This window comes from Ciconia boyciana, chromosome 3 (genome assembly GCF_034638445.1).
Source record: "Ciconia boyciana chromosome 3, ASM3463844v1, whole genome shotgun sequence".
NCBI lineage: Eukaryota > Metazoa > Chordata > Aves > Ciconiiformes > Ciconiidae > Ciconia > Ciconia boyciana.
The window spans coordinates 55,770,390-55,798,346 of NC_132936.1; the positions used below are offsets into that span (position 1 = coordinate 55,770,390).

At 38.4% G+C, this 27,957-nt stretch overlaps 2 protein-coding genes across 6 annotated transcripts; one reads left to right on the forward strand and one right to left on the reverse strand.

Annotated features, from left to right (window-relative positions):
• Nucleotides 1–26: 26 nt before the first annotated feature.
• On the forward strand, nt 27–21,820 carry KPNA5 (karyopherin subunit alpha 5). 5 transcript variants are annotated; one of them, XM_072855735.1, is made up of 14 exons: nt 27–180; nt 2,360–2,493; nt 4,820–4,921; nt 5,001–5,100; nt 5,898–5,992; nt 6,825–6,956; nt 7,850–7,938; nt 9,120–9,214; nt 10,989–11,058; nt 12,156–12,234; nt 13,211–13,336; nt 14,426–14,553; nt 16,181–16,359; nt 18,088–21,820. In XM_072855735.1, exons 1-14 carry the CDS (start codon nt 177–179, stop codon nt 18,273–18,275), a joined length of 1,521 nt encoding a protein of 506 aa, XP_072711836.1. In that variant the 5' UTR covers nt 27–176; the 3' UTR covers nt 18,276–21,820. The 5 variants fall into 5 exon arrangements, with proteins under 5 accessions (XP_072711836.1, XP_072711835.1, XP_072711839.1 ...); XM_072855734.1 differs by having other exon boundaries at nt 28–180; nt 9,120–9,219; nt 10,895–11,058; XM_072855739.1 differs by lacking the exons at nt 27–180; nt 2,360–2,493 and adding exons at nt 3,212–3,256; nt 3,475–3,548 and having other exon boundaries at nt 9,120–9,219; nt 10,895–11,058.
• On the reverse strand, nt 21,779–26,831 carry FAM162B (family with sequence similarity 162 member B). The gene is made up of 4 exons (XM_072855742.1): nt 26,648–26,831; nt 26,127–26,238; nt 22,997–23,105; nt 21,779–22,757 (listed from the first exon to the last, which is right to left on the reverse strand). Exons 1-4 carry the CDS (start codon nt 26,763–26,765, stop codon nt 22,659–22,661), a joined length of 438 nt encoding a protein of 145 aa, XP_072711843.1. The 5' UTR covers nt 26,766–26,831; the 3' UTR covers nt 21,779–22,658.
• Between the last annotated feature and the right edge of the window lie 1,126 nt (nt 26,832–27,957).

Here is a 27,957-nt window from a genome sequence, read left to right on the forward strand (position 1 = left end):
AGTGCCCGCGCGCGCAGAGCCTGCTGGGAGCGGAGGGGCCCGCCCCCCGGCCAGTGCGGCGCGCGGCGGGGCGGCGTCCGCCATCTTGAATTGCGATCCGCTGCCGGCCCCGCGGTCCGCAGCGGAGCGGGGTTTTCTCGCTCGGGGGGCGGCGGGCGCCGTGCGGCTCCGCTTCGATGGGTAAGAGCGCTAAGAGCCGGTGGGAAGGGGTAGGAGGGGCTGTGCCCCCCTCCGGGGCGGGGTGCGGTGCCCCTTGCTGTAAGGCTCCCCGGCGGAGGCCGGTCTCCTGTCTGCTCGAGGTCGGCTGGCAGCAGCGGGGCGTTGCCGCGCACGGCAGCTCGGTCCCCGCCAGGCGGGGCGGTCGGTGCTGGGACGGGGTCTTCCCGCGCTGTTCTCCGCCGCTTCCTCCGTCAGAGGGCTGCCTTCCTCCCGCTTCCCTGCCCTGCTGCTGAGGGAGGGGACTTTTCCACCCCCTCTTCAAGGGACGTGGGTGAAGAGCTTCTCTAGTCGCTCTTTTTGGCCGGGGTAGCTGTCTTCTCGGCCGGGCAGCCGGCAAGGGGACTTGCCGTCTGACCCGGCCCTGCGCCAGGGTCTTGGCCGGTGCGAAGCCTGCGGGCAGCCCCTGTAAGGCCGTGCCGCCTCCCCCGGCGCTGCCAGTCGGGGAGGGGGCGGTGGTACGGCGAGGCGCGCTATTTAGGGAGCCTTATGTAGGCAGGGAGAAAAAAACCTATTACTAGGGTAGGTCTTAGTCTAGGCACAACAAGTGGGCGAGATGCAGGATGTGGTGGGTAGAGGGATTTAGTGTTAAAACGAGCATAGTTTTGCAGAGCAGAAGTGCAGACTTGGATCTAGATGGAGAAGTTGTGAAGCCTGAATAGATCAGGCGCTGCTGACTTTTGCCCTTATGATGTCTATACCAAAACCCTTGTGCTGAATGAAGCTATAAATTCATAAGCTTTTCTTTTTGAAAATAGTTTTGATGGGAGCTTTCTCCCCGTTGTGTTTCTGTAACTCTTTATTGAGCTGGTGACCTAAACTGGGTTACTTTGAATGCACGCTTCTCTTGTTTGGTTCATTGCGTGGCCTGAGAGTTTTGTTGGCGCAACTAAATTGGCAAGACGTGGATTAAGGAAGTGATGATGTTCTAGGACTAGTTAAGCCAGTAGTGTTTTTGGGAAAATGATGTTCTTAAATTGTAGCTCAAAAGTTTTATGGCAGTTACTAGGAAATTGCTTTGTGGTCCAGAGATGGCAGTAGTTTACTAAGGCTCTTGTGAAGCAAATGTGTTTGGGTGAAACAGGCTGCTGAGTCCTCAGAGTGTCTTGTTGATGTCAGCCTAAGCCTGTGGGCTGTTTTCCTCTCATAGCTTGTGTTTATTGCTCAGCAGTCCTTGGTACTGCTGATACAAAAAAATAAATAGTCCCAGCGTGGAAGTTGATAGAGAATTGTGTGCAGCTCAAGAGATGTAGTTTAGATATTCTTCTGTCTGTTTTCATGTTGTGGAACAATTTCAAACAAGTGAGAGCTCATGTAGAGTCTTAAATCATATTTTTGACAGTTATTTCTCAGATGAAAGCTACAGTTTTAGCTTTAAAAACTAGCACCATGCTATTACCAACCTTTTTCAGTCAGTTTGATCATTTCAGTGACAGAATCATGTTTTATCGCTTTTATCTTTTCACAATTGATATGCCTGAAATGACAGACAGATTCTAATCCTCTAATCCATCAAAAGAGCTGTTAATTAGAATGGGTCAATCATTTTGTTAGTTTAAAATGGAAAAGAGTATGCCTGTCTGGGTGCTACTGACCCTTAATTTGTTTTACTGCAGAGTTTTTTCTGCATACAGTTTAGAAGGAAACACAGCATGACCTTTAGATCCTGTGTTATGTTTGCGAGATAGACATAAAAAAAAAAAAGAAACAATGCAGTAAGATAGTAAATGAAGCAGTAATTACTGCAGGTTTTCTTCTTGGATTTGTCCTTATTTTTTAATACATTTAATGTCTCCTTTATGAGAGGAGGAAGCAAATTCCTTTACTTGCTTACAGAATAAAAATTTAGCAATGTAATGTTTTTGCTTTTTTCTTTCTCAGTTTGCTCATAAGACCCATAACTTCTTTTTGCAGTAGCTTATGCCCTTTAATGAAGTATCTGATCCCTGAGATGATCTGTAGTTTAATCTGCAGTTTAGAAATGCCTGTCTAGGCAAAGATTTTTCTCTGATTTCTGCCTTAGAGATTTGTGTTGATGAACTGGGATTGCAAGCAGCTATAGCTGCTACTGTAGGTACTTTTGAGATGGCATGTTTGCCTTGCAGGGTTTGGCCTTTTAGAGTAATTTTTCTTTTTTTGATAGACAACATGGCAAGCCCGGGTAAAGATAACTTCAGAATGAAAAGCTACAAGAATAATGCACTTAATCCCCAAGAAATGCGCAGACGAAGAGAGGAGGAAGGAATCCAGCTTCGGAAACAGAAAAGGGAAGAACAGGTAAGTATCTTGGTGAGCTGTTAACTGTTAAGTACTTGAGAAGCTAAATTCAGATATGTGAAAGGACTTGAGCAGACTCGTCCTGTGGAGCAGAATCCAGAGTGCCAGGTTGAATGTCTGTTTTCTGTGCAGTCTTGGGGAGCACCAGGCACTTCTCAACAGGATCATAAAACAAAAAAGTGAACAGAAGCCCTCTTAAGTCACTAGGGCACACAGAGGAGAGACCCGTGTCTTAAGTTTAATCCTTAGTCTAGGTTTAAACATGTAAGACTGGGCTGAAAGGATACTCTTACTTCCAATAAGGATTAGAAACCTTGCATTCTCTTCTAGAGTTTGGACCAAAGTTGTACTGTTAGAAGGGAGAGGATTATTTTCATCTTTGAAGCCATACTTCAAATTGCCCAAGAGCTTGTCTACAGTAACTTAGTAAAGTGGCTACCAATTAATGATCCCTGAGCTATTATATATAACATTTGCAGTTTTCCTTATTGAATTTTTAGTGATCAGAGTACATGGAGCATTGTATAATTTAATGGTTCGTGGTAGTTCTTTTTCTCAAAATGTTTAGTAGTTTCTTGCCAGGAAAGTAAGGAATGTAGTTTTGTTTCTGCTTGGTCTAAAGTGGCTGAATTTGTCTCCCACAACCTAGAGAGTGTCCCAGGCACTGATCTACAGTCTTCTCTGAGGTGGGAATGCTTACCCTTCTCCTGGGAAAATGGTGCTACTGCATGGAAAAAGAATTTAAATTAGTTGGGCCAGAGAGGTAAGAGTAAGAAGTAGTGTCACACTGGAGCATTTACCTGTGAATGGGTAACTGCACTGCAGTTCCTGATGAAAGTTTTGTTTGTGTATTTTGTAGTAAATACTCCCTAGGTAAATTATGAAGATAATGGGTGTTTCCTCTCCCATGCTGACTGTTGTAATAATGAGAATACTGTTATGTTCTCCTTGATCTTAATTTGTTGGACTGGTGTTTTTCAGCTCTTCTTGAACTGGGGAGGACACGTTTATGCAGGGAGATGAGACCGCTGTTGCTCCAAAAGAAATTATAACTGGTAGATAGACCATGATCCTAAACAAAAACAGTTTATACATTTCAACCAAGAGCTTCTGTGTCCTTGTTGAGTGCTAGAAAGAATGGCTGGTCTTCCGAAAGAGAAATGTTATTTCTTCTTCCTTTTGGGTTAAATGGAGTTAAACTTTGTTCATGGCCAGGATTCTGCAGTTGTTTTGTGTCCAGGATTGTGCCCAATACAGAAGTGTGTTGAACAAGGGAGAGAATGCTTTGTTTTAGGTTCCTGTTTGAAATATAGGTAGATGTAAACATGGAGTTGCTTCTGCAGTTTTGGGCATGTACAATAGCAGAAGTTTGGGTGTCTATAGACACCTAGAGGACAAAACCTTCAGGATTTAGTAGGAGGTTTCATTATTATGCTTACAGATGAAATCTTAGTCAATGGACTGAGATTCTAACATTTATTTTTATATACCAACGTGATATTCTTAGAATTGTTAATTACAGTAGTTCTAAGTGTAGTATAGGATTAAAGATAAAAATTTAGGTTTGGTTTCTAGAAGAAAACAGGCTAATGCAAATGTTTTGCTTTTATGACAGAAAATGAAGAGGCAGTCATTAAGCACTACAGTGCAGGTATATATTTTGAGCATAGGCAGTGCCCGCAGCCAATGTTAAAGCGATTTTTGGCATAGAGAATGTTTAATGTTACATAATTTGAAAGTTCACCTTGAACCTACACCATTTTTTCTCCAAGTATATTAAAATAATGTTTCTGTTTTAATCTTTCTGCAACTGTATATTAAATATAGGTGCTGTTTAATTGGCATGCAAAGAAAGTACATAGATCTTAGACCTTCTGTTGAAGGGAGGAATGGGGTGTGCTGAGACACAAACATTGGCTCTGTGTTGATGACTTTAGCCTATAAACTAAAAAAGGAGAAAGTAGCTTGTAGAATACTGTTTCCTGCTTAAAAATAAATGCTAATTGTGGGGGATACAAGAATAAAAGTAAAAAGATCTTTCTTACATGTTGAAAAATTTATGGAACTTTGCTAATTAAAAAGAACTTCAGTTTTTAAATGTCTCTCTGAAAGTTGCAGTGCAGTTTATCAAGATACAGATATAGTAGTGTATTTCTCCTTTATGTTCTTTAAACTTTCATGTAGAATTCCATTTGCATGGATGAGTAGGAAGGTGAGTGGTTGAAATACTTTGCCTAGTATTGGTGAAAGCATTTCTTCAAGTGTATGTCATCAGTACCCACTCTATGGTAAGTTCAAATGTCTCAAAAGTTTCTTCTTTGTTTAGCTGTTTAAACGCCGAAATGTTTCTCTCCCGGGAAATGAAGAATCTATGGTAGAAAGTCCAATTCAGGATCCTGATGTCAGCTCTACTGTACCTATTCCAGAGGTAATTACTTTAGAGTGTGTTTAAAATGTTACCTGTTAATGTGCATAGTACTAGACATAAATCCTCCTTTCATTTTTAGGAAGAAGTTATTACAGTTGATATGGTGCAGATGATTTTCTCAGATGATCCTGATCAGCAACTCACAGCAACTCAGAAGTTCAGAAAATTACTATCTAAAGGTACGTAAACATTGCCTGATTTTAATTGTTCCCCCTGTGTTGTTATTACGAATTTTTGTCATAGAGATTCAGTTAACCTTTAGTTTTGTTTTACTTTTAAATAGAGCTTGCTGAAACTTCTAGTTCTGTGTATAGAGAAACGGTGCCAAATCTGTTCCGACCTAGTGGCTAAATACAGAAAGCTTCATTATTCTAATGTTAAGTCTTTCAGACAAAGTAACAAAAGCAAGGATATTTTGATAGAAGTGTCCAGGGCAGTAACTAACTGCACACTAACATTACTTACAGTACTTGTTGCAGTGATTCAACTTCTGATTCTCATTCTGTGTTTGAGGCGAGAAAAATTACATGGCTGCCAAAGAACAGTTGTAACTTATTTTTGTTGAGACTGTAAGACATGTAGTCTTAAATTGATGCTGGTATTTGTATAGCATGATACGTAAAGGTATGCTTGGTCATTTAAAATAGTATCTAATCATAATTACTCTTCCACTGACCTGAGCTACTGATTGAGGGAACAGCGTTTTGTAATGAGTTAATAACATGCCAATGGATAATAGTATGTGTTACTATTATTATACATAGTAGGGTGTTTACTAAATTGTAGAACTTTATGGAGATGATCCTGCAGTGTTCTAAAGTGTAAAGTTTAACTCCTTCATTTGACATTAAAATGTATGCTAAAAATTATGATAAGAACTGAGAATCGTATTAATGTTTTGTGTCATACTGAAAAAGTAATTTATTTGGTCTCTTTTTGTTAGACTTAAACAAATATGTTTGTTTTTATCCCCTAGAGCCTAATCCACCTATAGATGAAGTCATACAAAAACCAGGAGTAGTACAGAGATTTGTGAAATTTCTAGAGAGAAATGAGAATTACACTCTGCAAGTGAGTTTGGCTGGTACTGATTGGGGGTTTGGAATGGGATTAGAAGCCCTCCCAAACATCTTTGGAACGCATGTGATTATTATTTATTTTTTTAATAACCAAATTTGGTTATTTGTAACCACCAAAGCTGTGAATTTTAGTTGTCTAAAATGTCAGGTATTGCCACTGATTTTGACTTGACTCTTGCGGATTTCACAGTAGTCTTTAGGGTTGTGTATTCAACTGGTCAAATACATGGGTGTTGAAAGCAGAATGTGTTCAAGAGAGTTTCCAGACTGGTATATTAAGATCATCAGCATTGATGTGTGAGCAGAATCTCTTTTGTTTGTGTTGAGTGTATTGTACTAGTTTCCAGTTTTAATCTTGGAAAAGAAGAAAAATATACACTAAACTGAAAGACTTGTAGAAACCCCTTTAGAAAAATCTTAGAAAAATATATAACTAACGGTAGGAGTAACTAGTTCTGTCTACTTGTGATAGCCCATGGAATGGCACTTACACCTTGTGTACATTCGTACTAGAAGAATTAACTTAGTATAGAGTAAACAGAAGGGATTTGTACTAGTTAAGAGATTTGAAATCTTCCTTACAGTTAGAGCTGCAAGCCAAAACCTAAAAATAATTTAGATACTGAAAGTGCTTGTTAAATAGAGACTTTGTCAATCCCAATTATTTTATTGTATAGAAAGTACAATAATGGTAGTAATTGCATTTCAGTGGAAAGGAGAAAAAAAAGTTGGAAAATTAACCCCTGCAAAACTCTCATGTCAAACTGTTTTTTAAGCTTTACTGCTGAGTGGTTTAACATGGTCATCTTTGTGCTCCTCAACAGTTTGAAGCAGCGTGGGCTTTGACAAACATAGCATCTGGAACTTTTCTACACACCAAAGTTGTAATTGAAACCGGAGCTGTTCCAATTTTTATTAAGTTGCTTAGTTCAGAACATGAAGACGTACAGGAGCAGGTAACTGTTTTCTTGGGGTGTTTTATAACTACTTAAAATTAATTTATGAATGTCTTCTGGGGGTGTGTGTGGTTAGAGAGGTTTTGAGCCCCATTCAGCTGCTAGCCCATTGATCTGGCTCCAGGAAGATAAAAATTTACCTTCAGTGTATTTTTTCCTTCATGTGTTTTTTCTTATGATTCTTTCAGGTTTCTTTGAACCTGTTTTTTATTTCATGTTATTGAGTAATTTGAAGAAAGCACCTCATTTCTGTTGCAGCATTTACAGGTGGATGGGATCTAGAACACCATAATAGAAAGAATATAGTAGAAAACAATGTGGATTTTTTTTTCCCTATGTTATCTCGCAGCTTTATTTCCTATATACTTGTGCTCTTCCATCTTGTTACGTTACAGTCTTCATTAACATTTTCCTGAACTTGGGGTTTTTTGTTTGGTTTGGGGTTTTTTTTTGTTTGAGAGGCTGTAATTTACTGGCTTTTATTTAGCATGTTTGAAAGTTTGTATATTGAAAGTTCATGATTTAACTTTTTTATTCCTCACACATTGTTTGCAACTTTGAGCCAGTTTTATTGAATCTATTACACATAGTTAGCAAATGTAACTGTTGAAAAGAGTGCGTGTATCCTTTTTATTGAAAAGCACATAAATCAACATATTTTCATAACAAGACTTTCTTTCCTTGAAAGGATGACTTGAAGTGTAGGTAATTGACCTTGTGTGAATTCACAAAAAATACAATATAGAAATCAGTAGTCTTCTGAAATTTTATATTTGGAATGATACTGCTTTTTTACTTCTATAATATTTGCTGTAAAAAAAAAATGTATAGATGATCTGTAAAATTTGATTTGCAAGCAAGTATAAATTCACTTCGATGCTTTGCTTTTTAAGGCAGTGTGGGCTCTTGGTAACATTGCTGGTGATAATGCAGAATGCAGAGACTTTGTTTTAAACTGTGGGATATTACCACCCCTCTTGGAGTAAGTATTGTAAATTAATACTGTAACTATAGTGTACAGGTATAGATAACTGTAAACTTCAACTTAAAGTTTATTCAAAAAGAATACAAGCTTTTTGCTAAATTGAGAATGTTTCTTTTTTTATTGTATTGCTATGACTCTAATGTTTTGGATTACCTGAGCTTCATGCATATCTTAAGTCCATGACTGGAAGCTTTCCAGTGTTTGCAAAAGGAGAGAAGTGTTATTTCACAGGTATGAAATTTCTGTATTGTGCAGAACTCTGTGTTACCAGAGTTCTGGATATATAGGTTGGGAGAGATTATTTAATTCACACTTGTGTTTGTGTGATTCCAACTGGCTAGGCAATAGGCTGGTGTCACCACCTTTGTCCTGTAGCTCCAAGCTCTGGCCTTGCTATTTATCCGTTTGCTTGTTGAGACGAGCTGGCAGAGTAGCTGTTACATGAGCTGTGTTCCACCAGAAGATTTCTCTTCACTAGGAATATCATTCCAGCATTTACTGTACGCTTATGATAGGATGTAAGGTAGCTTCATCACAGGGAAAAATGTACACAACACTAATTTTGTTCAATTTGTTATTGCTTAAAATAATAAAATGGTTTAAAACATTTGTAAAATAGCTTAAAATAATAGAGGAGAATGTGATTACCTTCCTCAAGGATTTAAAGGATTAACAATTTTAGACATTTGGTATGTATCTGAAAGTGAACCTGTTTTTTCAGGTGTTGAATCTTTCGCATTCTATTCAGCAAAAACAGTAAAGTGTTAATTTTTTTTAGATCTTTTCAGTTCTAACTTTTTATGGAACTATTTTTATTATTATTAATTGTGTTCTTTCAATGAAAACCTCAAAATTAATTCAAGGGAGGGTTGTATCTCCTAGCCCCTTCTGAAGACCCTCAGAAAAGATTAGCTGAATGATTTTTCATATGAGCAATGGTTTACTTTATGCATGTACTTGATTTGGGAATGAGATGTCCATGCAAAAATACTCTATTCAGATTCAGTTGATTCTAAGAAAGTACTTGCAGCATGTAAGCTATGAAGAGAAATAAATTGAAACTATTGCCCAATAATAGGATTTCTTTTCCTGATTTGAAGTACTGTTGGTAATAATAGACATAAAAAGATGTACCTTTTCAATAAGAAATGATTATTATTGTTGTCTCTCTTTGATAGACTGTTAACAAATTCAAATCGTCTTACAACAACTAGAAATGCAGTCTGGGCTCTCTCAAATCTCTGTAGAGGAAAGAACCCTCCTCCAGACTTCAGTAAGGTATAATAAACTATTCATTTTGAGAAATGAGAAAGCTGAAGAAGACTTATGTTTGTAATATGTTATAATACACAGAATCTTTGAATTTGGAGATAGACTCAATTTTGTCTTTTTAATGTAATCACACAGTCTTGTCCATCTGTTGTATCTGCAAAAAATAATCTGCTTTGACACCTGTCAGCAATAAAATTAAATTACTTAAAAACTTGAGATTGTAGCTAGTGATATGCAAATAGTCATTCACTGGTATGAAATGATGGACAAATAATACATTCAGCACTAAACCCCTTGGGGCTGTATTTTCTCCAGATCTGTTTTAGAGGATGTGAGTTATGATTGAAGCTTTTTCAAAATTTTTTTCTTTGTTTATTTTTATTTTATGATTGTGAGTGCATGCTGCAGGAATAAAATTTCAAGTTTTCTGCTCTGTCAGATGCAGTTAAATCAGACTATGATGACAGAGGTGATTTGCCTGTATGCTTTCCCCTTCACTTCCTCCTCTCCTCCTGTATGTGGTTACAAAGACAGTAAGACTGTAGAGGCTAGTAGGAGTATTATTTATTTTTATTTTATCTTTATTTTCAGTATGAAATTAATTTCTGGTAAGGTTAATGACATTAAAGGATTAAAAGAACTGAACATTGGATATTCTGGTAGAAGAGGCTGAGGTTAAATGATCATTAAAGATAATCTGGAGAGAATTTACATGTCTTGAAGCTTACCTCATGAGGTAGTAATTACTGTCATTGCTACTTAATTCTTGGAGAGATTGACAAAAAGTGGGGATTTCTGATGTCAATTAATCAACCACCTCACAATTGCTCTGCCCAAGTTATATCCTTCAGTAGTGTTTTTTTCTGGTAGTAAAAAAACAACAAGATCTCTTGCTGCTTAAACACTTACAACTTCAGTGGAAAAGGATACCCTGTAGGCAGCTGCTAGTAAGAATAGCTCTTTTGCTTTTTGCCCTTTGTAGTAGCACTAATTGGACACAGAAAGGAGGCTGAATTGCATAATTGATGTAAGATAAAGAATTAAGTTCTACAAAGAATATGAAATTCCCAAGCTGTACAGCTGAAACCTGTCAAGTTCCAGGTGGTGTTAAGATGGTCTAGTTCATTTGTCTGTGTCTGTGTGGAACTTGTAGGAGATTAAGGCCAGAGGCTACGGTTGCGGTGAGAACTGAAGTGAGCCGTTGCTTGTTTGATTTGGTTCAGTGAATGTTGAGTCCTCTGTGAATTGCTCTGAGTTTCTTTGTGGTAAAGCAATTATAAATTGGTTATTTCAAATAACCTCCAGTACTCCTACAAAGAACAATATCAAAAAAAGGTTATTAGTTTGAAATTCTGTTCCCTGAGTGATTAAAAAAAGCATCAGTAATCTCTGATCGTCTGGTTACCTGTAAAAGCAGATGGTTTTTGTTTAAGCTGAACAATTATATACCTAATACAGTATCTCTAAATAAATAGGCTGTGAATCAGAATTTATCTAATTTGCTAGTTTGAATTGGATGTCTAGTTTAATCAGGAAGTGTTCCACCTAGGTCCTGGTTCATTAATGAGCTTGTGTGCTTTGGCAGTAAATAGTTTTGCAGTTCTATGCCTTTGCAGAATGTTGTCTGAAACTTGAAAAATAAGAAACACCTAATTTTATGTAATATTTTTCTTTAACCTAGGTTGCTCCTTGCTTAAATGTTTTATCAAGACTGTTGTTTAGCAGTGACCCAGATGTATTAGCAGATGCTTGCTGGGCCCTTTCTTACCTTTCAGATGGTCCCAATGATAAAATTCAAGCTGTTATTGATTCTGGAGTGTGTCGAAGATTGGTAGAGCTGCTTATGTAAGTCTTCAGCAAATAAATGTCTTACAGTACTGTTAATATTAAATTACTTCAAATTGAGTTGTTTTTTCTCACCTCAAGTCTGGATTTATTTTGTGAGAAGTGATGAGCATGAATTCAGTCTGAGACCTTTTTTTAAGTTGCTTGCTAGGTTGCTTGGCTCCTGGGATTTTTCCTAAGATTGATAGTGGAAAAAAGTTTTCTCCAAAGTATTCCATTATATTCTTTAAAATTTAATGTAGGGTTTCATTTACATGGAGGAGTAGAAAGGTGAAGACTGAAGACCAAGCTTGAATTGTAAATTAATCTCTCAGCTTATTTTTTTTATGTCACTGTTGTATTTTGTTTTCTTGCCTTTCTAGGAGATGTAGTTGCAATACAGACAGTTCTTGGACTCATGAAGTCCAGAGGCAGGCTTGTGCCACTTTTGAACTGTTCCAGTATATTTGGTTTATGGTTCATTATTTTCCTAGAAAGGGAGACTAAATCCCTGTGTTCACATGGGGACTGCAGAGAAGGTCAGGGATAGTAGTACCCAGCACTGACAGCTCAGCACAGTTCCCTGTGAAAAGCTCATTTGTATAGTGTTAGGAGAGGGTGAGGTTGCTTTCTCTTCTGTAGAAGCTTTAGGACAACTGAGTAGATTTCCTTCCCCCACACCTCAGACAGTTGAATATGGGAATATGGCCTTCATGTATTGGCTTCTAGGGTTACTGACTTACAAAAGGGGGAAGTTCACTTGCAAAGGAGGGCTGCTAAGTTTTAGTATACAGCTAAAAACACCCCTTTTGTTTCTGTGGCTATTGAATGATGCAGGCTCCAGTATTGTATTCAATAATACTTGAGTTGGGTGAAATGAATCTGCTGGACAGATAGATTGCTCGAAGTTGTGTTGTTCCATAGAGATGCCCCTTTCCTTGAATCAGCAATTCAGTTGTGGGCTTGCAGTTGTCACATTTGGCTAAATAGCGGGAAAGTGTAAGAAGTAATGCAGTGGTTTTTATAACTAAAAATTTAGCACCTGAAGTAAACCATTGTTCACTGAAAATGCAAAATTAACACTTGGTAATATCAAGCAATTTAATATTTGTCTCCAGGCATAATGATTACAAGGTGGTATCCCCTGCATTAAGAGCAGTTGGAAATATTGTTACTGGGGATGATATCCAAACACAGGTAAGACTAGTTGATTTAAGAAAAATGAATTGGCAGGACAGAATTATGTAAAAATTGTGACAAAATACATGTCCAGTACAGGTATCTGCATACGTCAGTGAAAGAGACTCTGTACAAATCTGTATTGTTAATTTGACAGTTTAGGCTGCTATTTTAAACATTAAATTACTGTAAGAATGAACACTTTCTTACAGCACTGTATGTAGTGGGTTGCTTCATTCCTGTACAATACTTTGACTGTTGCTTCCCATTCACGATGAAAGTAACTTCTTCCCCTGCCCCCCAGTGGGAGTTCAATTATTTATTATCATTCCCTTTTTTTAAGTCTTCAAATGCAGTCAAAGTTTTCACTTGTAAGCAACAGTCATACTTGATTTGTCCATGAATTTGTATGTGATAGTCTTACTGATGCAATTTGTTCTAAAGATTTATTTTTTAACTTTAGGCAATGGAATTGAGTTTGCAGCAATGCAGGAAATACTAAGACAGGTCCTGCTTTAAAGGAAGCTGTGTCTAAAAGGCTGACAGAACTAGTGTAAAGGGCAAATAAGGAAATAAGTTAATTACATAATTTGTTGTGAGCTCTGTGAGAGAGGATTTTGCTAAGGAATTAAATAGAAAACATCTGTCTCTTAAAAAAACAAATTAACAAACAACTATACAAATTGGATTTACACTGCTCAGTTATTCATATTCTAGAGGCAAGCAGCCTTATTTAGTCTTGCTGTTGTCAGTCTTCTGGTCTGAACTTAATCGAGGGCAGATTCTTTCAAATTGCTGGACTGTCTGTTCACACACTACAGCATTGAACACTTCAGTTTTGCAAGATGTTATCTATGATACTTTGTGTAACATAAATTTGTTGCAAAATCTTTTGAAGTCACCTGTAAAGTGCTTTTATATATATATCTATATTGCACAAGCCTATATATATGTATACTGTACAACCCAATTTTCAATTTTCACATTATTTTAGGTGATTCTAAACTGCTCTGCATTACCCTGTCTCTTGCACTTGCTTAGTAGTCCCAAGGAATCTATTCGAAAAGAAGCATGCTGGACTGTTTCTAATATTACTGCAGGAAACAGAGCTCAGATTCAGGTAAAGCCTGTATATTTGTTTCCTTCACAAGGAGAAATAAGTAGATACTACATTGACTCTGCATTATTTGTTTTAGTCCTAACTGTCTATAATTTTACCTAACTTAAATGTTTTCTTCTAAATTTTGAAAGATTATTATAAATAACTTCATAAAATAATACTTTAAAAATAGCTGTCATGATTTGTACTAGAGAAACTGATTCATTTCTCTCAAAGGAATTTAGTTGATGCTTATAAAAGAAATGAAAGGATACTTAAAATATTCTCTTAGATCTCATATCAACAGTTATTTTTCCCTGTGGGAGCATCATCTACCGGTATATTCTCTTTAATTTTGTTATGCATTGTAATAGACATGTTAAAGTAATAAGCCATTTTTCTTTTTAAAAAAGTTGAAACAAAACATCTTGCACAAACTAGTCTAGAGAAAAGTGGACAATTTACCAGTTCTACCTATTTGGAAATGTTGAACGTTTTGCTTGGATAAAAAACCTGCATGATGTCATCAATACTGAGTTGTATTCTTGTGGAAACTACTAAATCCCGACTATTGCTTCAGGTGTCTGGAGTTACCTGAAAAAAGGTGCTGTTTGACAAAAATGAGAATTCTGAATCAGAATACATGTTTCAATATGATTTTTTTTTTCTTCCCCCTCTACTTCAATCAGGGATGAAAATGTTACCTCTTAATGTCATTTAAAATACATAATATAGTCTTTCTGTGGAGACCACAAACTTGGACAAAGGGAAGTTTTGCCTGAGGCTTGATCTCCAGTTCAAAACCTCAGGTTTAGCGCTTATGTCATACGATATTTTTTAAACGGGCCTATCCAGTAAGCAGTATTCTGTCCACCAGAGACAGAGAAGTCAACAAAGAAGATACTCTGATGGCTGCTGTAGTGCAATGTTGGAATAATTCTGAATTTCAGTTTAGCGTTTCTAGTTAGTGTGGTGCCTTCTAAGAAAACATGGTTTGCTTTGATACCAGCAGGCATCACTGACCTTTGTAGTGAAGGGTAGTAATGTTCTTTCTCTGTGTATACTAAATCTTTATTAATTATTATAAAATATTATAATTTCATCTCTTAGGCTGTTATAGATGCAAATATTTTTCCAATATTGATCGAAATTCTTCAAAAAGCTGAATTTCGCACCAGAAAGGAAGCAGCATGGGCCATAACTAATGCAACATCAGGAGGAACCCCTGAACAGATTAGGTAAGTTTGTGCGTGTTACTATTTTCTCTGCCTAAGTATCTTTTGTAAGGCATTTTTATTTCTGCAGTTGAATCTTGACAAACATAGCAGCAAAATCCTAAACACAACCGTAACTCCTTGTAACTCTGTTGACACAGGGACTAAACATATAGAAGCTCAGAAGAATGAGTGAAATGTATGCAGTCGACTTAATAACAAATTGACTGATGCTGCTTTGTTTCAGTGATATTACAGCTAAAGCTTTCACAAGGTTATCTTCCAGAGTTGATACTATATTGTCAAACACAATTGGAACAGTTAACAAACAGTTTCAGTGTTTGAAAATGGAAAAATTTGGGATAGTTGTTTAGAAAACATGCTCAATGGGATTGTCAGGAATTTTCGTGGTTTCTTCATGTATTTTAAACTCACTATCAGTATTATTTTAAAGCAGATATTTAAACTCCTTTTTCACAATTGAGTTTGATTAAAATTTTACTGTCAGCAGCTATTTATGTGCTGCAAAGATTGGACTTCTTGAATGACTCGAATAAAACATTCTCTGGTTTCTCTGAATACCATCAGCATAGCGTTCAGTTTGAATCAGTAGTTGATAAATGGATTTAAAAATGACTGTATTATTTGGAAGCCAGAACTGAAAGTGATGTGATAACTCTTCCACCACATTTGGGAGATCTGTTGCAATAAGTGCATGCTGATTTACTTAAAATGTAAACGGTCCTGGTTTTCTTATAACCACTAAGTGTTATCAGAGGTAACAAAAGTTTGTTGATGTTTTTTTTTGCTATTATTTTGATTGCTTGCATAATGTAACATCTTAAAATTTAGCGTATTTTAATTCAGGATCTTCAAATAGTAAATGTGCATGTAATACCATAAAAGTAGCTTCTCATCACAAAATACAGATATGTTGTTATGTCATGAAATTTTAGCCCTTTTAACATCAAGGTACTACTGTCTAACTGCAGGATAATTTAAAACCACTAAATAAACTGTATTTAAGCAACCTTTTGTTGCTTGCAAACGTTCATTTTACTTGCACACTAGAAACAAGGACACAGGTTCCGACTTCCAAAATTCCTACACAATTTTGTGCAAAATTGGAAAAAGGAATAGGATACTCAGAATCCCATTATCTTTTTTGTATTTACAATTATGTCCTTCCTTTTACAGTAGGTAATGCTAATATCTTAATGGGCTGCTGGTGTGGACTACGTTAGTACATAGCAGCGTCCAATGTTCATATCTGTCTCTAACGTGTTTACTTGATGTTTTTGCCACTACAAAATTTGAAATGCCTGAGAAAAGAACTTACTGCTAAAACTAACTTTTCTATTCAGTTAAACTCATCTGAAGATCATAAGTGAAAAGGAGTTGAAAAGATTACAAATTCTGAACTCCAGTTAGGAATATGCACATTAAATTTTCTCATTGGGATAAATTAGAATATTTATTCAGTTTCAGACTAAGATTATCTTTGTGTTGTGGTTTAGAAATCTTTTGTTAGCCACTTCTTTTAGCAAAATTAAGGACCAGTAGTGATAGACAGGCATATCGGAATAAATGTGCTGGATTATCAGTCCTTCTTTTTCTCCCCATCCCCCTCTGTTTTTCTGCTGTTATAAAGGTATTTGGTAGCACTAGGTTGTACCAAGCCTCTTTGTGACCTCCTGACTGTGATGGATTCAAAAATAGTACAGGTGGCTTTAAATGGACTTGAAAATATTCTGCGTCTTGGAGAACAAGAGTCTAAGCAAAATGGAATGGGCATTAATCCTTATTGTGCCCTTATAGAGGAAGCATATGGTAAGAAATTACTTCTTGTAAAACTACATACCTGAACTTCCTTATTTCAGGCTGTAAAAACAAAACCATTGTGAACCATTTGTAGGTAAGTTTAATATTAGAATTTTTACTTCAAGCATAAGTGAACATGAATGCATCATAAATTAAGTAATGTAACATGATGGGAAAAGCAGTTAAACGCAGAAAACCTGCGGATGTTTGTGGTCAATTTAAGAAATGTGCCTCTAGAGAAACACTCTCAGAAGTATTTAATACACAGGTGTCCTAGTCTACTGGAGCCATGGTTTGGATAAATTTATCAGCCAATCCTAAATATAGTTTTATTACTTTAATAATAGTCCTGTCTAGTACAGTTTCATTACCAACAAGGATGCGAGATCAGAGTTTGTTTTACTTATTCCCAAAGTCGGATCACTTTTTAGCATAGTAAATATCAGTAATAGCAAAATCAACTTCAGATCATAAAATAAAATAAGTTTGTACTTAATTTGTGAAAGTATTTTGTTCTGTTTCTTCTTTTAAGAGTTGTTGAATTAAACCATTTTAAAAGCAGAGTTTCAAAACTAAAATAACGTTTGTGGAATTTCATGACTAGATGCTTTTGATTTAACAAAATTAATGTTAAACCTGGCTTATAATGAATCTGGCATTATTTATGGAGGGTTATCTTTTTGTAGCTCTGACAAAACAAAATTGGCAGACATTTGTGTTTCAGAAACTGCTAATAACAATTATAGTTGACCACATTATGTCTGATTAGATGGTACTAACTTTTCTGTAAAGCAGCCTTTAAATCTGAATTCCCTGTTACAGAGTTTCATTTCTAAAATCAAGTGCATACTTGGAGAACTTATTTTGCAATCTAACGTGTAAGAGGAATAAGTACTGAATACATTAATGGAATTTATTCTCTTCCAGATTTTGAGTCCGTTTATAATTTCAACTGTTGAATTTCTGGTTCTTTTTTTTTTTTTTCTTTACCAGTTAAGTGTAGGCTGCTGAAGCTGTAGAGTAAGTTCAAGTAGGGGAAACAGCTAATTACGTCACCCTCATTGCTGTGGACTCTGTAGTCACCAGAAGGGTTTGTATGAGCTCTTCCTAATCCAGCTTAAGTGAAAACTGAATTATCTTAAATAGCTAAAAAGGAGTTTTGAATCAACCTAGCTGACCGCCAAGCACTTAATTCTCCCAGCAGGGCAGAGGTTATGTCCTCTAGCTTGCAAATGATAAGCCTTTGGAAAGATAGTATCTTCAAATCTTAAAATTAAATTTGAAAAAAGATACTAGACTGTGCCCAGTGATGACTCCATAATAGGGGATAGAATTTAGAGTTGGGGAAGACTGAAAGAGTGAAAGAAAAGAAATGGGGATATTAGAAATTGCTATAGCAACCAGTTTTATGCTGCCCTAATTCTATACAGATGCAATTTCTTTGTAGGCATGGCATATTTCTTTGTAGTTACTACAGTCTCCTCCTCCTCCTCAGTTTAATTGTTATTCTTTTAGCATAGTTTTAAAGTCAGTTTGGACATCAGAAAATGCTGCGGAAAACGAAGACTAGAAATACACAACTTAGGAAATTAAGAGTCAATGATATTGAATGAATGGAGATGATTTGGGATTGCATTTTTTTATCTAAGAAGTACTACTATACTATAAGCTGTTTCCCTTTGAATTCATCATTCATTTAAGCAACTAGATTTTGAAAATGTTTTGTTTTGAATTTAGGACTTGATAAAATTGAATTTCTTCAGAGGCATGAAAACCAAGAGATCTACCAAAAGGCTTTTGAACTCATAGAACATTACTTTGGTGTTGAAGAAGAGGACTCCAGTATTGCACCTCAGGTGGATGAAAGTCAGCAGCAGTTTGTGTTTCAACAGCAGGAGGCTCCAATGGAGGGGTTTCAGCTGTAAACTATTGAAGTGAAGACAAGCATAAAATGTAAACACTTGTAGAGGTTTGGGTTTTTTTTCCCCAGAGGTCTTTTCTTTATGGCCAAAGTTAGAGGAAAAGTTGAATATGTTTTGCAGAAATAGATGAAGCAGCTCATGCACTTTTATATATTGTGTTAGATACAATTGTTCTTTGTTTTGTATTTGTGTTTTTCATTATCTCTTATGTACAGAAAACAACTGTGAGTAATCATGTCTAAAGTTAAAGCATTAAATGTGATTTAACAAGAACTGTTAAGCTAAGACTTGGTAGGATTTTAGGTAGTGGTTCTGAATTTTTCATGTAGTCTCAAACTGCATATCAGCAATACAGTTACTGACAGTTGCATTTTTGGCAGTAGGCTTGACTTGCCTGGTCTCTTTCAAATCTACCTCTTGTATTGAAGCAAAAACATTGCTTCAGAACTAAAGCATGAAATAAAGATGAGCTTGTAAGAAGCTGAATTGGAATGTGAAAAATATTTATTTAAATTGTGAAACTTTTATGCATTACTTGCTTTACAAAACACTGTTGGAATTTATTTATAAAATGTATTTTAAAACATAATAGATATAAGTATATAAAGCTAATTACCTAATATAATATCAAATATATGAAAAAGCTTTTTCTGAATTATGTGGGAAGAGGACTATTTCAGAGGTTTTCAAATTGGAATCAGCAGAGAGCTTGCTGGTCATTTGCTGTTGACTGTGTAATTAAAGCTGCTAAATGGCATTAAAAGTCAGCCACAAGTACAGTACTTTGCAGTGGAAGCAGTTGCTGTAGTTACCACAAGAATGCTGCGATTATCAATGACAGAGATGGTGATTTGCACAAATCACCAAGCAGATGGTTTACAGCTGTTTCCTGTCAAAATGTGGTAACATCACTTTAGTTTGAGAAACATTGCAATGTTTGCCTTTCTAGTGCAGTAGCTTCTTAAAAGTTTAGAGAGTAGGCATTATTTTTTTGACCAAATACGCTACCGCCATGTGAATTGTTCTTTAAGTTAACTAACTTGGTTTTCTTTTGGTAAGACAATAGAAATACTGCAGTGAAGAATGAATAGTGAATCACTCCTTTCCAGTTGAAGGAAAAGTTTGTTGTACTGTAAATAGCATTAAGTATGTGGACACCAAAACTAACTAGAAGTTATTGTCATCTAAATATTTAGGCTCTACAATGTCCAGTGTTTGCTGTTAAACACTAAAAGAAATAGAATTCTAACACTTACATTAACAATTTTGAATACAGAAAAATGTATGCTCTGCTTTTATTTGCATATAAGTAGTGTTTCTGGTGTATTAGTAGTATATCTCATTTGGAGAAATTAATACTTTGGGTTAACTCTGAAGTATGATTATTTTTTATTACCTGTAATTAATGTATTAACATAAAACTCCTGGGTTAAGTGAAATCCTTGACATACGAGAGCATTTCATGCTTCATAAAAAGCTGCAATTTAAACTTCAGATTACTTACCCCATGGCACTGTGCTTGTCACTAAACAATATTTTAATGCACTGAAAAATACAGGTTAAAGGTGGTATCATTTACAGTACCATTTTATATTTAGAATTTTTTTTACATGCAGGTTAAGATTCTAAGATGTTTCACTTTGATGTTACAGCAATATATACTATATTGTAATTGAACGGGGACTTGAAGTGGATTTTCTAAGATTAATGGTCAGTTTTGACTAAGATGTAACTGGGAGGGAAGAAACCTCTTTTTGAAGTCTTTTTAGTGGAAGATAGAAGTGTATATAGGAGTGCTGTTACTTTATGAACTCTGAATATTGAGATATTTTAGCAAATGACACTTTAAACCTAGATTTGTACAGCATACAACCGTTTTGAATAGTGTGATAATCTTGAGTACAGCTGCCAAATTTTCATATAATGTTAGATGATTGTATTTGTGCCCTTTTTACTCTCATAGTTTTAGGTTTTCATATACTGACCTTCCTTCTCCGCCCCCCCCCCACCCCCCCGCCATCTGTTCAAAGTACAGGGTAACAATCATGGAAATCTACCAGGATTACTAGTAAATGCTGAATTTCAGTGTTCTTTTAGTATAAGAAAATTATTCAGGTAACAGGGTATTCCATTGTTTCTAACAACCTTGCTTTGATAACATAACCAGCTGTGCCTGCTTTTTATTTGGAGAACCCTGTAAAAACTGCATTTATAAGCCTCTCTAAACCAAACCTGAACTATAAAAATCTTGATTAAAAGACTTGAAAATGAAGAAAAGAGGGGACATTTAAAGTATTATATTTGTTTTGAAAGACTGTCTTCAGTTTTGTGGATATATTGTTCTATATGTGTGAACAGTTAGTGACTGCACTTTACGCATTTAGATAAACTATATTTCATGCCTCTGATACATTTATATGTAATAGTTTAAAAGGGAACTAAAATTGATGGACTTTTGGCTAATGAAAATAATTATTTAAACTCAACATTTGGTTTACCCTAAAATTGTTAAAAAATAATAATGACAATTCTTCTTTAAAGGATAAATGTACAGGATAGCCTCTCCTATTTTATCACTGGGTTTACATCACACTTTGTTAAAAGCACATAAACGAACAATATAAAACCAGAGGTGATGACTTACGGTCAGCTCTGGTGTAGTCATTTGCAGGTAGGGGCGTGAATATGATGATGTTGCCTAAACAGATGAAACCAGTGTGGAGGGAAAAAAAAAAAACAACTGAGAGAAGAAAATCTCTTTGTTTGGTATTTTGTATGGAATCTGAAGTACCCCATCAGTTACAAAGTCTGTTTAAAAATACAGGGGTTTGGTTTTTGTGGTTTTGGTTTTAATTAAAAGGGTACCATTTGTTCTGCTTAAATGTGAATACTGACTAGCTAATCTATGCAACTATGCAAAGCATAAGATTTATTTTTTTTTTAGTTCCCTACTCTTGATACACTGAATCATATCTAATTTTTTCATCATTGCACTTTTGTCTGAGGACTGGTTCATACAGCTTTTTAATTTTCTAGTATTTGCTTTAAACACTGTTGCTAGCAGCAATCAGAAAATAGTAATAATGTTGGCACAGAAATAAGTTAGCTGTAGAACAAGTTTGCAACTGGAAAATATTTATTGTCGGGTCTGTCTTTAAAAAAAAAAAAAAAAAGAAAAGATGCACTATTGTCTTTCCTCCACGGTTAGTTCTCAGTTGGTTTAAATTTATTAAATTGTACAACTGAGGATTTTTGTAATAGGTCTGCCAATTGATATGCCAAGTTTAACTGTGACCTCAAGAGTTCACTGAAATCTGGAATGAGAAATTTCAGTTACTTATGGCACAATATCTTCATATAATGTGTGGAAACTAAAATACCTATACTAACTTCAGATAGTAATAGTGCATCTTTAAATCCAGGCCAAAGGCCCATTACTGTAATAGAACACATATGAGTAGTATGCAATATTATGGAATGTTAAATCTCCAAATACCATACAGAAACCAATAAAACCTATTTTACAGATGTTTATTGTATTTATTTAGTGTTTCAATAAGTGTGGCTTCTTAAACTAGAAAACACAAATGCCATTTTGAATACAGCATTGAGGCAAATGAATTCAAACTGGCTGATTTGTGCACTGTAAAACTAGGCACTGTCACCAGACAGAAAACGTTTTGGTTTTAAACGTTTTGTAAATATCTAACCAAACCTGTACTTGTACGATAACCACAGTTCTGTCTCTGCCTGCAGAACTGACCACTTCTTTGGGAATTCCCATGAAGTTTATAAGGCCTTGAGAATTTGTGGAATTATCAGCCTATTTCCCCTCCCCTCACTTCTCCAAACCATCTCTTCTCAGTGTATAAGACTTGTAATATTCTGGCTGATGACAGTTTGTTCTTTATTTGGAATTGCAAAAGTGAAGTTCATAAGTCTCCTTGTTTCTGCAGTTTTCACACCTTCGCTACTGCTTGGTCTTCGCTGCATTTAACCTTTCATTGAAAAATACAGCTAGCTTTTCTGTAAGGAACTCTTACCTGCGTAACAGCTCAAGATAAGCCTGAAAGAAAGTTTTTTAAGAAGGCTAGTGGAAACTTGGCTCCCTCCGTACCTGACATCCTTAGGAAACTACCTCATCTCCACTGAAATTAATTACTGCTTTTAATCATGTGCAAAACATTATAATTTTAATAATTTGAAACAAGTACATCGAATATCCCTAGTGAAAGAGACCCTGCGTTTCTCTCTGTGATCCTCTAACTACCCTTGTTGGCTCCAGCGTGTGCAATACTACGGTTTTCCATTTATTGGTGACATTCACTAACCGCTCAGCAACAGTTAATTTTGCTCCTAGAAGGACATTTGGCATTTCATATTAAGTTACTTGGTCTTCGACTCCGCTGCTAGCGCGGCCTCTTTCCGCCACTTGGCCTTCTTTGCCAGGTTCCAGCTTGTTAAGGACTCGTGACGTGCAGCAGCCTGCAGAAGTAGAACACTGCTTAAGAGTAGTGTAGTAGGAGTAACGATGCACCGCGGGGACAGCTACCCCATCGCAGCAACAGCCAGCAGCGACTTGCGTGTCAGGGGTGATGGGAACACAGGTTAGCCAAAACTAGGGCAGGTGTAAGCTGCTGCTGTTTGTTCAGGTTTGTCTACTTTTGACAGAATTCCATCAGTTTCAAGTATGCTATGTGATAACGAGCTAGTGCTCTACTCACCTTTTTAGCTGAGGCAATCACTGCAAAACAGGCAACAATCGAGAGTCCGATCATGATGTAACAAGCTTTAACTCGAGCTTTGTTTCTTGCCCTGTCTAGCATCTCTGGCCTGCAATTAAAGTTACAGAATTGAATCATTACAAAACTGTGAAGTATCTCTTCTTCAAAGCATTGCAGACATAACATCACCATTGAAAAATAGAATAACTTCTAAAACAAGCATCTTCAGCTTGCTATGAGTGGTTATGTACCACCCAAGAACTTTGCATTTTCTGACCCTAATCCATTGCCAGTGGAAAAGCAACATTTAATGGATTTAAGCTGATTTTTTAAAGATGGGGAAAAAAAATTGCTCATGCAATAAATATTTGCATTTAAATACCTGGGGTCAATACACCAGAAATCACACCTTAAGCTCTTTTTAAACATAGTGAAAAGTAAAGGGTTTTATCTATTTGAAACAGATGGAGAAGCGTATGTGGTGTCAACCAGATGTGGTGAAAGCAAGTTCCTTTTATTCAAAATTAACTTTAGAAATTAATTACTGTCATATCTAACCTGTTTAGATGGCATCCTGCATACTGTAGGCTAGGGACTTTATGTACTTGGATAGGTGATTAAAACAGTTTGTACTGCTACGAGTTAAGAGTTTTTAGTTCTTGAGGAAAGCAGCAGTTTTATGTAAAGTGGGCGGCTGATGTCAGCCTTCTCGCTATTCCAGGAACACACACCTAAACAAGAACAATCGACTTGATTGTTTTTGCTGGTCATCAAAGGCAAAAGTAATGAAAACTTCTCCCCTGCGTTTGGCAGTAACTGCTGCAAGAGAGGCACTGTACGGCCCAGCAAGCTGCACGGGTACAGCTCCCCTTTCCACCCTCCACCGCTGTGGGCAGGCTGCGTACCCCTGAGAACCAGCAGTACAGGAAATCTCCCTATCACTAAAATAGTCTCCAAACTTTCAGCTAAGCCTTCTTCTGAGTCAGACATTACACTTGGGAGTACAGATTTTAAGATGTTCATTATAATGCTGGCTCTGCACTATTCTCCTTTCATAAATCACATGAGAATGCTTTATATATATAAAGATATATATTCGTAAGATATAGAATATAAATATACATAATATAGTTATCATTTTATGCGTATATATACATAAAAGGATAGTTGCACAAAGAATTGATTTCATGTTGTGAGTAAAGATCTTTTAATGATCTCTTTCCCCCCAAACACCTTTAGCTTTACTTTAAAGAGGATGAGTGGTGGGATGGGGCAGAGCTGGAGTTTTTGTAGTGGAGGTTCTGCCCATGGCAGTGTGTGCCAAGGCTGAGGGTGCAGTGCTTCTCTTGAAGGCTTTAATGCAACAGAAGAGGGCAGGTCTGACGAGCGGCTACGCCATACTACCCCCCTCCCGGCCAACACACACACACACACTCATGTTGTACATGCCACGTTTCTTGCGGATGAGTGACAATGCCTGCAGTTCTAAGTAACTGCTTCTGTTTTGTACAATGGTAAACGCACATCATCTTTAAAACAAACCACACATCAGACTAGCACATAAAATCATTAATCCACTAATCCACTTGTAGCAACAAAAGCAAAACCATAAATGTTATTAGTCTGGCTTATTAGCCTAATCATATTTCACAATGCACTAATCAAAACACTTCTGAAGCAGATTTTCACTTTCTGCCTGCTTTCTGCTTCTGCTTTAAGGAAAACAGACCTTATTATGTTCTTCCCTAATTGCACATTAGGGCCTCTGCTCCTCAATCCTTTATCAAGACTCTGGTTAAACTGCTGCTGAAGTCAGTAACAGCTGTTTAAAAAAAAAATCAAACCACAACAACCCAACAACCTTGAATAAGGACTGCAGATTTGACCCTTAGTACAAACTATCTTCAGCAGCTAGACTGTGTTCACAGGTAACAATATTTTGCAATTCTTTCATTTTTTTTAACAGTTAGAGCAGTGACACAATTCAGCTTCAATGTCTCACAATTAACTTCTTTTAGTGTATTACTATTTATGATCTTACCGTTCTAAAAAGTCTTTGCTCACCCAGAAAGCACAAAGTAGTGACACGCACTTGGCAGGCAGCTACCGCACAGAAATGAGCAACTGGCATGTGCGTACGTGTATGCACTGGCAAATGTGTGTGTCTTTATAAACGCCTCCTGACGACTTGAATAGCTTTTAAAGCTTCTGAGACCTGTCTGAGCCTTTCTGTAGGGGAAGATGGTGGGACTAACACAGCGCAAGAGAGGTGGGACAATGGAAAGCCACTGTCCAGCTCAGGAAACATCAGTGAAACTGTCAGGAACCAACAGGAACAGGCAGAGGACGTACCTGTTGCTTAACGCAGCTCTGCACACTGCTTACGTGCAACTTACCACCCAAGACAGGGATGTACTGTGATGATAAAAAGTAGTGTCCTGGAGAGAGATGTCTAACACGCTATCGAACATCCTGAGAAAAAGGCAGCAACTGGCATTAGAGGGGTTTCACGTGTCCAGTGACTGACTTCCCCGGGGGATGCTAGCCTTCAGCAAGTCAGAGAACCACAGAATCAGCGTGGTTTGGGTGGGAAGGGACCTTCAAAGATCCTCTAGTCCAGTGGGTCAGCAAGAATGGGAGGCTAAGGCTATGTCAAGTACTCGGTTTTCCTTGGTGGGGGATGTTTCTCTCATAAGCTTCTTCTCTATTTTTCCTTAAATTCGATAATAAATCATCATTTGTTGGATGTAATCATTCAGTGACAGACAGCTCCCTTCGAACTGTTCATGGGAGCTATAAACAGAAAATATTGTTTACCAATAACATCTTTCCCTGATTGCACGTTAGGAATAAGCAAAATAAACAAGCCAGTACATAAATGTAACCAAGGCTATCTACTCAGATGGATCCAGTTCTTAATCCCAGGCTCTGGGGACCCCAGTAAGGAACATTTTTTCATCTTAACCTCTAACCAGGACAGGAAATTCTTTTGCCCTCTCATTTGTGTTTCCAAGTTTTCACTGTTGAAAAACTAACTGCTTCAAACTCTGTGGAAAAGCTTTAGATCAGGATCACGCCGCTGCTTTCCCTTTGGCTCCATGCTCCCCTTGGACAAGAGCAGCACACTTACGGGATCCTCGGAGGAATCTCTTCTTCTGCCTTGAAACGCCCAGTCCAGAGGAGGATTTTTTTGTCAAAATTCGAAGGTTTGTAACTTGCAACGACCTTGTGAGCCTGCTCAGCTTCAAGATTAGGAAGAAAACACTTCGTCAAACCGTGCACTAAGAGTCAATGATGGGTGGCAGTAAGGGTGGAAGGGGAAAACACCCGCCCGTCCTGCTCGTTGAAAGGGTAACTCGGGGATTAACCTTCCCCATCTCCGCCACGCAGAGTTATCTCCACGCCGTCTCTTGAACCCCCCGCGTTCCACCTCCCCGCAGCCAGCCGGGCGGGTCCCCCCGCCAGCAGGCGAACGCCTGGCGCCCCCCGAGCTGCCCTGCCACCCGCGGGCCGCGCTGCGGGCCCGGCCGCCGGGGAGCCCCAGCCCCGCTCCGCCGCGGCCCCGAGCCGCCCGCCCGCCGCCGCACCTCCCCGTCAGCCCCAGGCGCTGCCGCCGCCGCGGAGCCAGCCCCGCCGCCCCAGCCCCCTTACCGCGGGTGGGGCCCGGGCTCCGGGCGGGCTCCCCGCCGGCGGCGGCTCCCCGCGGCGCGGGCTGGCGGAGCGGCGCGGCGAGCAGGAGCCGCCGCGGGCGGAGGCGCGCCGGCAGCATGGCGAGGGCGGCGAGGAGCGGCGGGGCACTCCGCCTCGGCGGGAGCGGGAGCGGTCCCGGCCCCGGCCCCGGCCCCGGCCCCGGCACCGCCCGCCCCCGCCCCGTCCCGCCGACCCCCTCCGGCCGCGCCCGGAGGCGAGGCGAGGCGGGGCGGGGCGGCCGCCGGCAAGGGGGGGCCGGTCCTCCTGGGGAGCCGTCCTGCCCACCCGGCGCACCGGTGTGCGGCACCTCTGCCCTCGAAGCTTCAACGCTGAAGGCAAAACTCGGTGAAAGAAACACGCGAGGTGGTTCGGCTCCACGGCTCGGCGCAGGGTGGACTCAAGGCTGTAACGCAGACCCGCGCACGTCCGCGCTCTGTCATTTTACCGCTTCCAGGAGCTTCAGACGTACCGATTCTCATCACATGCTTTTCTGTTTATTTCAGATGAAAACACTTCTTTTTTCCTTTCACGTCCTGAGCAGAGTAAACCTTTATTTATGTGCCCCTGCACTCGGCACTGGTGAGGCCGCACCTCGAACACTGTGTTCAGTTTTGGGCCCCTCACTACAAGAGAGACATGGAGGTGCTGGAGCGTGTCCAGAGAAGGGCAACGAAGCTGGTGAAGGGTCTGGAGCACAAGTCTTCTGAGGAGCGGCTGAGGGAACTGGGGTTGTTTAGCCTGGAGAAAAGGAGGCTGAGGGGAGACCTTATGACTCTCTACAACCACCTGAAAGGAGGTTGTAGAGAGGTGGGGGTCGGTCTCTTCTCCCAAGTAACAAGCGATAGGACGAGAGGAAATGGCCTCAAGTTGCACCAGGAGAGGTTTAGATTGGATATTAGGAAAAATTTCTTTACTGAAAGGGTGGTCAAGCATTGGAACAGGCTGCCCAGAGAGGTGGTGGAGTCACCATCCCTGGAGGAGTTCAAAAAACATGTAGATGTGGCACTTCAGGACATGGTTTAGTAGGCATGGAGGTGTTGGGTTGACGGTTGGACTAGATGATCCTAGAGGTCTTTTCCAACCTTAATGATTCTATGATTCTATTAAAAAATGAAAAAATAAGAAATTCAGTACAAACACATCCTTGAAAAAATTAATTCAGAAAAGTCAGCACAGAATACATATTTAGTAAGCAACCGCCCGTGCCAGCACGATACCAGTGCCAGTACAACACCGTGTCTCAGCAGAAGGATGTCTGATGCACCAAACAG

What these genes read in the sequence shown, in the direction of transcription:
- KPNA5 (XM_072855734.1), top strand. An exon ending in AACAGAAAAGGGAAGAACAG is followed by an intron (nt 2,494 to 4,819) that starts GTAAGTATCTTG and finishes TTCTTTGTTTAG; the next exon opens with CTGTTTAAACGCCGAAATGT. An exon ending in CTACTGTACCTATTCCAGAG is followed by an intron (nt 4,922 to 5,000) that starts GTAATTACTTTA and finishes TTTCATTTTTAG; the next exon opens with GAAGAAGTTATTACAGTTGA.
- FAM162B (XM_072855742.1), bottom strand. Translation starts at nt 26,765, where the DNA reads ATGCTGCCGGCGCGCCTCCGCCCGCGGCGGCTCCTGCTCGCCGCGCCG. An exon ending in GAGATTCCTCCGAGGATCCC is followed by an intron (nt 23,106 to 26,126) that starts GTAAGTGTGCTG and finishes CTTTAATTGCAG; the next exon opens with GCCAGAGATGCTAGACAGGG. An exon ending in TGATTGCCTCAGCTAAAAAG is followed by an intron (nt 22,758 to 22,996) that starts GTGAGTAGAGCA and finishes CTACTTCTGCAG; the next exon opens with GCTGCTGCACGTCACGAGTC.